Source organism: Montipora capricornis, chromosome 14, assembly GCF_036669925.1.
Source record: "Montipora capricornis isolate CH-2021 chromosome 14, ASM3666992v2, whole genome shotgun sequence".
In the NCBI taxonomy this organism is placed as follows: domain Eukaryota; kingdom Metazoa; phylum Cnidaria; class Anthozoa; order Scleractinia; family Acroporidae; genus Montipora; species Montipora capricornis.
In genome coordinates, this window is record NC_090896.1 from 14,006,996 (window position 1) to 14,019,495 (window position 12,500).

The 12,500-nt window shown below is 38.7% G+C and overlaps 2 protein-coding genes across 2 annotated transcripts in view; both read left to right on the forward strand.

Annotated features, from left to right (window-relative positions):
• The window catches only part of LOC138032119 (beta-parvin-like), a 212,006-nt gene that overhangs the window by 18,272 nt on the left and 181,234 nt on the right, over positions 1-12,500 (forward strand). The gene's annotated exons all lie outside the window — the stretch shown is intronic.
• LOC138032125 (prolyl endopeptidase-like) overlaps positions 2,834-12,500 on the forward strand; it is a 29,393-nt gene continuing 19,726 nt past the window's right edge. The window contains exons 1-2 of the mRNA XM_068879721.1: positions 2,834-2,881; positions 3,101-3,154. Coding sequence (XP_068735822.1) covers positions 2,838-2,881; positions 3,101-3,154 — 98 coding nt within the window. The 5' untranslated portion in view covers positions 2,834-2,837. The remainder of the gene's footprint in view (positions 2,882-3,100; positions 3,155-12,500) is intronic.

The following is a 12,500-nucleotide window of genomic DNA, read 5'->3' on the forward strand; positions in this document are numbered from 1 at the left end:
TTTGTTTGACCATTTCCAATTTTGCTCAAGCCTTAGTGACATTCGCTCTTAAGTGATGTTGAGAGAAATGCTGCTTTGCAAACACTAAAGTTTAAATATGACAACAAACACTGATGTCGAATTTTGGTCTTAATGAGAATGAGGTTAGTAAAACGGTTACATTGGTTAAATCAGTTGTTTGTGAAACATTTGTTCAATGTTTTCAGTTTAGAATATTGAATGACATTTTGTTTTTGAATTCCCGATTAGCAAAAATAGAGATGATTGAAAGTGATCTCTGCACGTTTTGCCAAGTCTATCAAGAAACAGTTAAGCCTCTTTTTTTCCAGTGCGTTTATTCTAAAAAATTTTGGAATTATTTTGAAAACCATTGGTTAACATACGCTAGCTAAAAAACAAAAGAAACTTGAATATGAAAGTATTATATTTGGGATATTAGATGAGAAATCTGACCTACTTATCTACCTCCTCATCTTAGGTAAACTTTATTCATGGAATTGTCAGAAGAAGAATTGTGTCCCTGCTTTTTCGGCAGTTATAGCTCGATCAAAGCAAATGTATATATTAAATGAGTTATATCGCAAGACAATGAATGCTATAGGTCGCTAAAGAATGAAGTTATGTAGATGTAAGAGTTGTGTGAGCAAACGTACCAAGGTGGTGTAATTTGTGGCAATTTTTTTTTTTCTTCTGGGCAGTAACACTGAACAAGTACAATGTCCTATACTGTAGGTAATGTAAGTAGTGTATTGTATCACACTGTATTGTACCAATTTAGGGAATAATGTAATTATGATATTGTAAACAGAGCAGGTATGATATTTTGCATCAGTAGTGTAAGTGTAAGTAGTTGTATTGTAAGTAGCGCACTGTGTGCCTTTTAGTAGTGTTAGCAGGTTATTTTAAAAAGTGTTTCCACAAACAAAAAAGAAAGGTTTGTGTGCAGGGATGGCACAGCAGTGAGAGCACTTGCCTCTTACCAATGTGACCCGGGTTTCATTCCCATACTCGGCTTCATGTGGGTTGAGTTTCCCCTCGCCTCAAAAACTAACATTTGACTTGATTTGCTTTAATTGTTCATTTCAGTTGACAGTGTCCCCAATCAGTGCTCCAGCGCTAGAACGACTAGACTCTTAAATAAATTTCCTTTCCTTTCCTTTCCTTGTAATAGATCTTAATAAGCTTACATCGCTCCATCCCGCGTAAACGCCTCAAGGCGTCTTGTTAGAGATTTGAACTTTTTTTCGATTCCCATTAAGTAGACATTACTGTTACGATATAATTAAACACTTATAAAAACAATCACAATGTTTCTTGTCCTTATTTCTAGTACGTTCTTGTTAATTGATGCCATTTAGTTTAGCGTTAATTAACTTTTTTTTGGACTGCTGTCATAAGTATTGAATGGCAGAAATGTAAACGCTATCCACCAAGATTAGTCTTTTCTGTTTGCGGGCGAGTGTATTTCTTTCTTATTGTATTAATGTATTTAAAATTAAACTCTGAACTTTCAAGCTCAAAGGACGACCACCTTGTCTGACATGTCTTTATTATTATCTTTTTTTCTTAAGATAAATGGCAGTACGCTTTGGTGCAGCCTTAGTGGCATCCTTGTGTTGCTGGGTTGCTACATAATCATGATCATTGCATCATGGCATTGAAAGCTTTGGACTTGTTTTGCTGGTTTTCTGTATTGTGCTTCTTGCATAAGAAGCAGAACATTCCTCTTCCTTCCTTGGTGAGCCAGCCAAACCAGACCAGACAAGATTGCCCACGGGCTGATAGGTTCTAGAAATGATATATAGTACACTTGAAGAAGTTGTGTATAATAGCATCTTCTGAATTAGGGTTAGGGTCTCAATTCTCTACTCGTATTCTTTTCCTTAAAATGTTTTCCTTTAGCGTGTTTTTTTCAAAGACTTCATTGGGATTTAAAATCCGGTTTATAAATTTGGTTTTTCAGGTAATAATGGAAAAATTGTGCCATTAGTTGCACAATACAGGGCTCGCCTTTATTGGCTGTCAATGCAACAATTTCGCTTTTATTGCACTATTTTACTTTTCTGCAGTCTGTTGGGATTAATTGACCTACTGTCAGCCAATCAATGCGCTGAAATGTTTTCGTGTATATTATTATAGCTTTAGAAAACCCAACAACTTTCTTGCTCCACAAGTCAAATGTGGAGGAGGCAATGTGGCCCAGTGGTTAGGGCCCTTGCCTTGAGATCCGGATATCCCGGGTACAAGGCCCTCTCTGACCACTTGTTGAATTTGTTCCTGGTAGTCCCTGGTTCAACTTCCTACGGTACCTGCAATTGTAAATAGTCAACTTTGTTTGCCTACGGCCAGTTGGGATTCTTAACAGTTGGGAAGATACCTGGTGTATTTTGTCATTTAGTGGTTATCTATTGAACAAAATTATCTAAACACGGTAAAACCTTCTGGGTTAGGATAAGGGTTAGTGTTAGGGTTAGGTTAGGGTAATTGTATAATTACTGAACGTTTTATACCTTGTTTAAAAATATTGAAACAATAGAAAAAGAGGCAGCAAGTACCTACCAACAGTTGTAGTTGTTGTGTTCTGTTGTTTTGTTGATTGTGTTTCATTGGCCCTGAAAAGACCCCATGGGGAGTGGTCAATTAAGTGTGTTGTGTTGTATTGTAAATGCGGCCCTGCGATTTCGTTTTTAGGTGTTCCCACTCCGACAAAAGCGACATAAGGCAATAATACAATGTCAGAAATGGCTCATTTCCCAAAACTGTAAAATTGAGGGTATTTGCCATAGTGTGCTTTGTGTAGTGACTTACACATTTCTTGTGTTATCGTACACAGAGTCATGGATATGCTGAAGTTTCATAAATTTACCATTGGCCATGCTTGGTAAGGAATACTGTCCTCTACTGATTTTTTTTCCTTTCTTGCATATTCATTCAGCTCAAACAGTTCATTGCTGGAAAGATACAGAAGTGCATCTGTTAATCTTGGCATCGTATAACTTTCAATAAAATTAACCATAAGCGGATTGGTTAAGTACTATTCATGTATAGCATAACTTGTTACCACAGTAATTTATTCTCTTTTTATCTTTCTATTTTCCAGGACAACTGATTTTGGAACACCGGATAAGAAAGAAGACTTTGGTTGGCTTTTCAAGTAAGCCTAACTTACCTGGTTGCATAGAGGAATAGTGATTTTTTTGTGAGAGAGGGCAGTTTGAATCCAGTGGGTGATGATTTATCTGTTGCATGATGCCATTTACCTTTGCAGAGCTCGACTTTAAAACAAATCTTGAGGCTGCCTGGCTCCCTTGTCGTCAGACCAATGCAAGTTTTGTAGTCGCCAAACTCAATACTTTCTGGTAGTTAAATTTTTAGCTTCCTAAAATTATTAAAAAAATGTTCTATTCCACTCCTAAAACACTCTCATTTCATAGATTTTGTGTATTCATGGCAACAATGTAGCTTACATACTAATTCAGTTTTCCATGCTCAACGCACTGTCATGACGTTGGGAAACCCGAAGTTTGAGCAAAATTTTCTAAAGTTTAATCTGGCGTTTAACTTTGATATGAGAATGTTTTCCACCCATCCAATGAAATGAAGGGAGATTTGCTGTTATACCCAGATTTCTTTAGTCATTTGAAGCCTACGAAACAGTTTATTGTAAGGCAAAAGGATTTAGACAACATAAGCAAACTGGTCGAAAACATTCAGAAAATCTGTTAAGGCTTTACTGTCAGCAGTGCACATGGAATTGCCATATTTTGCAAACTACCATGAACGGCGGCTATCTTTAAAAGAGGGAATGGGGAATAGGATGGGAAATCTTTAAAAGGGGGAATCTTTAAGAGCGGGATATCTTTAAAATGGGGAATCTTTACAAACGGGCAATCTTTACAAATGGGGAATCTTTAAAAACAGGGAATCTTTAAACGGGAAATCTTTGGTTCCCTGAAGATATTCTATGATATTAATGTTTTTACAAACAAAGGTAACTAATGAACTTAAAATATGGTGCAAACAATAACAATAACAATATTAATAGTCATCTGTAGCTTCGTATATAAATTGCCGAAGTACGATAATAAAAACAAAGAAACATATCATTGATAAGCTACAATCGGCGTCAAAATTGTTGAGACACTCTTATCCTTTAGAGTCGATTTCAAGCTTGGTGCGCAATTGGCCCCCTCCCCGGCACCCCCGGGACAATGTTGTGTTTTTCTGTTTTCTACGAGCCTTGTCGACAGCGTTACGACATTGATTAGGGTGGGGGAGGGAGGGGTATCCCGGAAACGTAGTTTTTGGACAGGTTTTCTTTGCAAACAGTGTATGTGTCGTTGCCAGTGTCTCAACTGTCTCAACTAATTTTGTCGCCGATTTTAGTTGGCTAACTAGTGTTAGTGTTCTTTAATTTTCCCTCCATTTTGTTAGCCAAGTATGTCTACATGTAAGTTCTATGGGTTTTCCAAACTTAACAACTCAATAACCTGTGTTACAATAACATTTTTGCCAACTGACCCATTACAATGCGATCAAAACGATCAAACAAACATTGATATTCTTAATACCAATAATAGTGATATTCTTAATACCAGGCATCTTAAAAAATCTACAAATGTTTAAGCCTATAGCCAGAAAGCCACAAATGCACTTTTTATGCATCGAGCACAACTGCAAAGGATTGATTACAGCAGCAAGGTCGTGTTGCTGTTATACCTTAGCTACATTGAAATACCTTAATGATTATCACTTCTCTGTTCAACAGCTTTGCAGCCAGCTGTTAAGGTTTTTTAAACCCTTTAGAGTTGACATTGCCGTGTTGTCAAGATAAATTTTGCCGGCTTACTCACTTTAGGAGTGTATTACGTGGAGGGCTCAAAGGAAAAATGAAAACCGGAACCAAAACTCCGGTAAAAAAGACTTGAGGAAATCCTGCTTAAGAAACTGTAACCCAATGAATGCATCTAATTGATTGCAAAGTTGTGTGTATTACAGTAATTATATGGTTTGAATATATCAAGGTGATGAGAAAAAAAGATAACGATTCAGACTGGCTGTCTGTCATCCCATTGAAAGTTCCTGTCTGACTTCAGTTGCCTTTTTCTTTTTTTGTTACTCTCCGAATAACCCCACAAACGCTCACGTGGATACTCTCGGCTCAGACTGGCATGAGAGCATTAACCATTTCAGTTAAGAATGAATAGGAGCGCTAGGGGTCCATCCAAACTCGGACATAAGTCTACTAAGGTGTTCCACTCGAAAACATACCGCAAATTCCATAGGCACAAGGAGCAAACGTCCCGTAAAATGGGGGTATCTTGCTTGGACACAAGCGGTATACGTAGATGAAAGTGCACGTTTTGTGGTGCACCTGTGCATTGGAGCTGGCCAGTGTGCCAGTCAGGGTAACATCTAAAGTCCCTGTAGACTTGAAAGGGTTCGGAATGGCACCACTGCAACCGTAGCATCTGGAAACATTGGTACCAACTAGCCACTTCAGTAGAAATGAAGAATGAGGACAATTTTCTCAAACTTTGTGCTTGGATCAGCTGACCAAGCGTGATGTTGTCTACAATGAGATGACCGAACCCATCTCAAATTTATTTTTTAGGGATCTGTGCCAAAACCAGCGTGATCTTTGTGTCGTTGTTGAGTTTCAATTATATTCTTAATGTCATGGATAAACTTGTGCCGTTTCTTGGCATCAAAATGGAGGCTATGTTCAATCATAAAATTTGCTGCCTCTGGGTCGTTGTTAATGTAGTCTAATGGGGGGTTTCCCAGTCCAGCATCAACACTAACAGGCTTTAAAATGGATTCTTTCATTTCATCAGCCTGAGGAAAAACAGATAATTTGATTAAGGGATTTGGAATTTGGGGGGGGGGGGGGGGCGTATTTGTGGGTGTTGTTATTTGGGCTGACTATTGTCCTTAAAAATAAAAGAAGATATAAAATATTTACAAATACAAAAGCTAAAAGTTTACTCTCACACTAAATTTCTGAAATTTTTTTCTTTGTCACGAGACTTGCCAAACATAACCTTGGTTTTAAATGTGGATGACTTTTCAATTGAACAGAGCTTATTGGTTTGAAACTTATCTTCGCAATGAATTATTACTCGTAAAGGATCGCCTTATAACCAGGTTAGAAATGTCTACAGTCAGGTGATAAGCTAGTCAGTTTATCTCTACTCATCTCGAGTAAGCTGATCTCAACATTATGTGTTTAATGAAACAAAGGCCAGTCTGCATCATCTGGAGCTTTGCGCCATGCTCTTTTCAGACCTTCTCTTTGTTAAGCATGCACAGTTGAACTTGGGACAACCGAGAATAAAAGTGCAATCAGCGACAAAATTGTTGAGGCATTTAACCACATTACCACTCATTTGGGGTACCATACCTATTTTTTTAATTTCCCCCCATCCCCCAAAGTACCCATTTCAATGAAGTCAATATTGGGTGAATTGGAAACCCCAGTAAGCTACATTTAGGAGGGGAAGAAAGGAATTTCATTTTCTTTACACGTTTGTATGCCATGCAATGAATTCATGAAAAATGTGTTATATTCGTTTATACCAATTATGGTGCGTTTGTCAATATTTGTAGCTAAGTGTCAATGCAGAGATCTCCAAATTAGAAGACTATGTATTGCCGTAAACAACTAGGACAAGATACATGTCTACCCAAAATTATGACATCTTTTTTATATTTGGGTAGTCACCTTTTGGTGGGATTCAATTGAACTTCATACCTTTTCTTTTCGAGACCAATCGTAGAACGACATCTGTTAGCTGCCTGTTGAACCACAGGTTCTCTTCCTCTCGTCCTCTCGTCCCATTTCTCTTTCAAGTCACCTAGTTTCTTCTCGAAGACACTAGGATTGTATTACCATTTGTCCGACAAAAATGCTTATCTGAACAGAGAACAAAACGAACATGACTTCACTAAACTAAATCCCCCAGCTAACCTAGAACAAAACACCAAAACACCTTCTGAGGTTGAGGATAAATGGCATTCCTCATTGATAGCCAACTATCAATCCAAGAGATCGAATTGCACACTGGGGCAGCCTACTTCAGAATGTCAACAGCAACAACAAAAACAACAACAAGAGCAATTATTTTGTGCAGATAAAACTCAGGAGTTGTTAAGATGAGTCAGACTAACTACAATGATGTTCAACAAAGCACTTTTGATTGCCATGGCTTAACCTGAGGACTGGTAATAACAGCAAGTAAGGCTACCATCACCCCTGGGTTTTCAGGGAAACAAAGAGTTTGATTCGTCATGGTTTTATATAATTTCTAAACAATGTTGATGGAAGTAATATAAATATAAACCATGCAAAGCAACACAGAAACTTTCAAAGAGGAACCTACTATGAAAAAAAGCTTTAGAGCGCTTTCAGAAACTGACTAGTAAATTACCAGTGTATCATGCATTTAATAAATACAATATGAATCCTAATCAACCGTGATTTAGATAAACATACACAGGCAAAAACTAACGATAAAAGAGTCTGCCGCCATTGTCAAGGGAAACTGAAATAAATATGTGATTTGCATAAATGAGACAAAGGCCTTAGCGTGAATCGAGTCTGATTGTACATGTAAACACGGTTGTAATTGTTTAATGAGTAACATCTTGTTAACGAGACAATCAAACTTGTTCTGGCATTTCTTCAACACCTTTAAGCAATAACCCTTTCCACGGTTAGTTTTTCTTATTTGCATTACAATGTAATCTAATGTGGATGCGAGGCAATTTCGGGTCAAAACTACAAAATAGCCCAAAATTGCCTCACATACATGCTAGAATATATTGTAATGCAAATGAGAAAAACTAACCGTGAAAAGGAGTATTGCGAAGGTCATCCGGAACCATGCGTGTGTTATCCTAATGTTTACGCACTGACTGGAATATGAATCATATATGTAATGATGTAAGAACCATTTTTGTACAGTCCATTTTCCTTTTTATGGAGTAATTTTTCCAGGTTAGGAGGATATTCTTTTGTGAAAATTGTGTCTGGCATGTTAACCACCAAAGTGAAGAAAATAACAAAATTTTATCGCCTGTGGACGAACAAACCACGGAAAACTTCAATATTGAAGTACACATACTCTAGCACAATTTCCACTAGCATTCTGGGAGTATTTGGCTCTTAAAACAGCACCAAACAAACCTTCCCCGATAACATCTTGTGTGCCAGGTCATCCCACTTAAAGTGTGGGAGACCTTGGAACTTAGCGATCTTTCTCTTTCGAAATGTAAATGACGGCATGGCGCAATGAGAGATCTGGATTAGCAAGGAATCACTAATTATACTGAGAAAATTCCTGCCAAAATCTCTAAATAGGACAAAGGAATTTTTCTAGGAATTATTGTAAACAAAAATTGGCATGAAACTCTAAATTCTCTTTACCACCAATGCAACACCTCCAATCAAAACTCCCGCGAGCAGCTTCCGTCAATCATACATTCATGTGATTTCCCAGTTCCACCACCATTCAATTTTTTTGCAACTCGAAAATTAGTGGAATGGAGTTTGAAATTTCCTCAGTGGAAGTTAATCTATATGTCTGTAAATGCTGTAATACACTTACCGGCAAAGTTTTAAGTTTTAAGAAAGTAAAACAACTTAGCATTGTCAGCAATTGAAACTGAACGCCTCACCAAGCATGTTTCCTCATAGTGACCAATGACAACATATCTTGTCGTGACATCTTGGCGAAAGTGGTCTCAAAGTCCGGATAAAATGTAGGTTAAAATTTGTTCGTGAGCAAATAAAAAACCCTTATGGTTTTCTAATCATGAAAACTCACCAACCTGAGAGATCAATTTTGACAGATATAACCTGACAGGTGTATTCCCTGAGGAGATAAAGTTTAAATTTGACCTTTGCGCGTTCTTGTGACATTTCCTGTAAAATCGCAAGAATGCACCATGTTAGAGGCAGTAATAACTATTAATAATAACTTGACATGGTTTTTAAAAACAAAGAAAGGTATTTTATCCTGCGAACAGGCCTTCTAGCGAGAGCGTGTGGAAAGGATGAAAAGAAATAATTGATGAATGAAGCGAAGCCGAGTCGAGCATTGGAATTTCATTTTGCAAATTTCCCACTGGAGAGCAAGATCGCAGGCCATAAGCATTGAAAATTGTCATCACGTAGTGATGGTTTCGTTCCTCTTGTAAGCATTGTAGTACTGACATGAATTCTGTGCAAAACTGCAGCAAACTTGCCTACCTCGAACAAACACTTTTGAACTTGCTGAAGGTGGATTCCAGACTGTTGTTGGTGGTTTCACCTAAATTCAAATGTTTGTCTTTGAAGCAAGCTACCCATTGCTCTCGTATGGGATGCCAATTCTCCATGAAATAATCGATGACACTTCTGAAATTCGTTTGTTTTAGTTCATCAAGATGTTTTTCGTATTCGCCTTCACTCTTACAATGTGCCAAGGAGGACAGAATTTCGAGTACTCGTAGTCTCTCCGCAGATGTAATGTCCATCTTCTCGCATGTTATTTCTCGTCTGAAGGATCTTAAGGTGTGATAAAGGCAGATACTTAAACTTGCGGCAGGAAAGCAGGCTTTAAACACGTCTCGTTCTGTGAAATCCTTGTCTGACATTCATTCCAAGAAGGATTATGCTTTTTGAATAAGTCCACCATTGCTGTATCACCTCTTTTGTCTCTTCCGCTACAATGAACATGGCCACAACCTCGCTAAGTCCATCACCATCAATGCCCATAAGCAAATAAACAGGCATTCAAAGATCTAATAGTTTATACGTCGCATCTACTAGGAGAATTTCTGGGAAATGGGTATAGATGTTTTGCATGTGAGCATCTTGGTAGAATAGTCCTTTGAAATTATTCTCCTCGTCAACAACAACATCTGTGCAACAACCTGGTTGTTTCTTCAAATAGCCTATGACATCTTCAAGATCATTCTTCTGAATATTTTTCTCTGAATTTTGTTTTATATTTGAGATGTCCTTTAATGTAACCTTTTTTCCAGTAGCAGTCTCAATCTTCTGTTGAAGAAGTTTGGGATTGGCCTGAAGCTTGATGGCATCCACTATGTCATTTGTAACCTCCTTACTTCGTGCAGCTCGTTGTTGAGGAAGGCGCTCATAAATTTGTTTTTGGAGAGCATGGTTGTGTGTTGTTGAAATGCGATTCACTTGCAGATATTTCCCATCTTCCGAAAGGGTTATATGGACTTCGAAAGGGCAGCCTTGGCGAAATGATTTTGTCTTTTGCTTCCTGTTCACTCTTGTTTCCACATTCCTTCCTCCAAACTTGCAGCTTAAATGTAGTGAATAGTACGTGAGATTAGGGTTTGCAATAGAAACCCTCTTTGGAACACGCTTCGAGGCGGCGGTAAGTGTCCTGACGTCTCTTTTCCACAACTCACAGAAGTTACTATTTTCATACACCCGTTTGGCCGTTTCATGTTCTTCAAGGGTATGGAATTTTTGCCCTATAAAGAACATATTACTTTTCATCACAACATTTCTCTCGATATCTTCTCCATAACCTTCTCCCTCCTCCAATGGCATCCCACCGGAACACTGAGGCATTGAGGCATAACCATGATTAACGCACTCACAACTCTTGTAATCATTGTCGAGGTAAATGTGGTCAAAGTTTTTTTCATCTTTCTGTCTTCTCTCTTGAATGGGAACAACCTCCACATCCCCTGGGATTACAATGTTCTCCGAAAAAAGGCAGCAATTCTCCTTGTCATCTTCGAATTTTTTATCACCGACAGTGTTTTCAGTCATGGACATTTCATCGATGGTTTCTCGTAACTGGTTTTGGTTTCCAACATTCAGCATTCCATCAACAGCTCTTTTACTTGAATAACCCAATGCATCCCCTGTACATATACTTTCCTCATCATTTTCGGAGGTTTCCGCTTGGTTCTTCTCTTCTTCCTTTAGCATGCCTTCTGTGTTTCCTTTATTCTCCTAGACTGGATACTTCATTCTCTGTAACGGAGCGGTCTGCAAATGCTTGGAAATTTCATCGATCTCTTTATGGAAAGGTCGCGTACTCTCTTTTGTTTGCTTTCTGTCTTCACAATGCTTATGGAACATATCTTCACTGTCTTCATCTGACGATCTGTCATCTTATATATGAATCATATCTTCACCAGCTGCCATTTGAAATCCAACATTTTCTTCTTTTAAACCATTTACATCATCATTCCATGAACTATCATTTTTTCTGCGGAGGGAGCCATTATGTTTGTACCTGGCATTGATGCTCTGACCATGTTTTCTTGGCGCAGCATCGACGGTTGTCATATTGTTGTTAAGACGTCCTTGTCTTCTCTGGGTGTTTACATTCTTCACTTTCCTGCCCTGTGGGACTTTTATCCGGTCGACATCACACTTCTTGCGGTTGGCAACATCTCCAGGTTTCTTGCTTCTCGCGGAGGGTGGCACTCTTGTTGTTTTCCTCTAGATTTGACTTGGAGTTCCCTCTGGGTTCTACTGTTACTGTGTTGTGCTGGTAAAAGTCTACAAACTCATCGTTGGAAATCGTGGCATCATAAGGAATCTTGTCTTCATCATCTACCTTTTTGCATCCAAGTTTTTCTTGCATTGAACCATGGGAACAATCAATGGATCGTCTATAGTTTCTTTTTTGGCAGTACCCAATACTGTTTCCCATGCTGTTGACGTGACCGTTTTTCTTTGAGGAAGAAGCTTCCCGCGTCGAATTCTTGTTAGTTTTTCTTTGGTTATCCACCTTCTTTCTTTTCTTGCCGTACTGCAATGTTATCCACCCTTTGGAAAGGTTCTGCATTCTGCTGGCGTCATCCTTAGAACAGGAATCCCCAGATGGTGACTCTCCGTTGTTGGTCTTCACATTTTCCTGGTTTTTGTCAGCATGACCATCGTCTGGAATGGTCACCTCGCCAAGGAATCAGTGACGGAAAGTGAAATTGTGATCTCGCAGTTGGGGTTTAACCTGCTCTCTCGTTATTCCAAGAATAGAGAGATTAATTGAATCGGTTAAAAGCCAAGAAATGATAGAGCATCTTAGAAAGTCGGAGTAAACAGTAGGTTTCAGCAACCATTCCAAGCTGGTGGGAATTTCGGCATTCGGGTTGAGGAATACGTTTCTCCATAGGTCAGGGGCAACACAAGCGATTCCTGCAGGTATTGCAGCAGCGACTCCACAGACATTAGCACAGGTTTGAACTGGGATGTTTTTAGGCAAGTGTTACAACAGGAATGACTTAGGCCAAAACTTTCAATGTGAGCTGGCACAATGCCGCTTACAGGCTTGGGTGCCATATCCCCCAGTTTGTAGATGGCTGTAACGAAGGGGGCAACTGCGTTCTTTAAATTTTCGGGCATCCCCCAACAAGAGATATCAATATAACACCATTTGTTGACCGTTAGGTTAACATATAGTAATGTCCAGTGATTGCCTTGATGCCACGGCTTGCTAATAAAAACTTCGTTTAGTTTG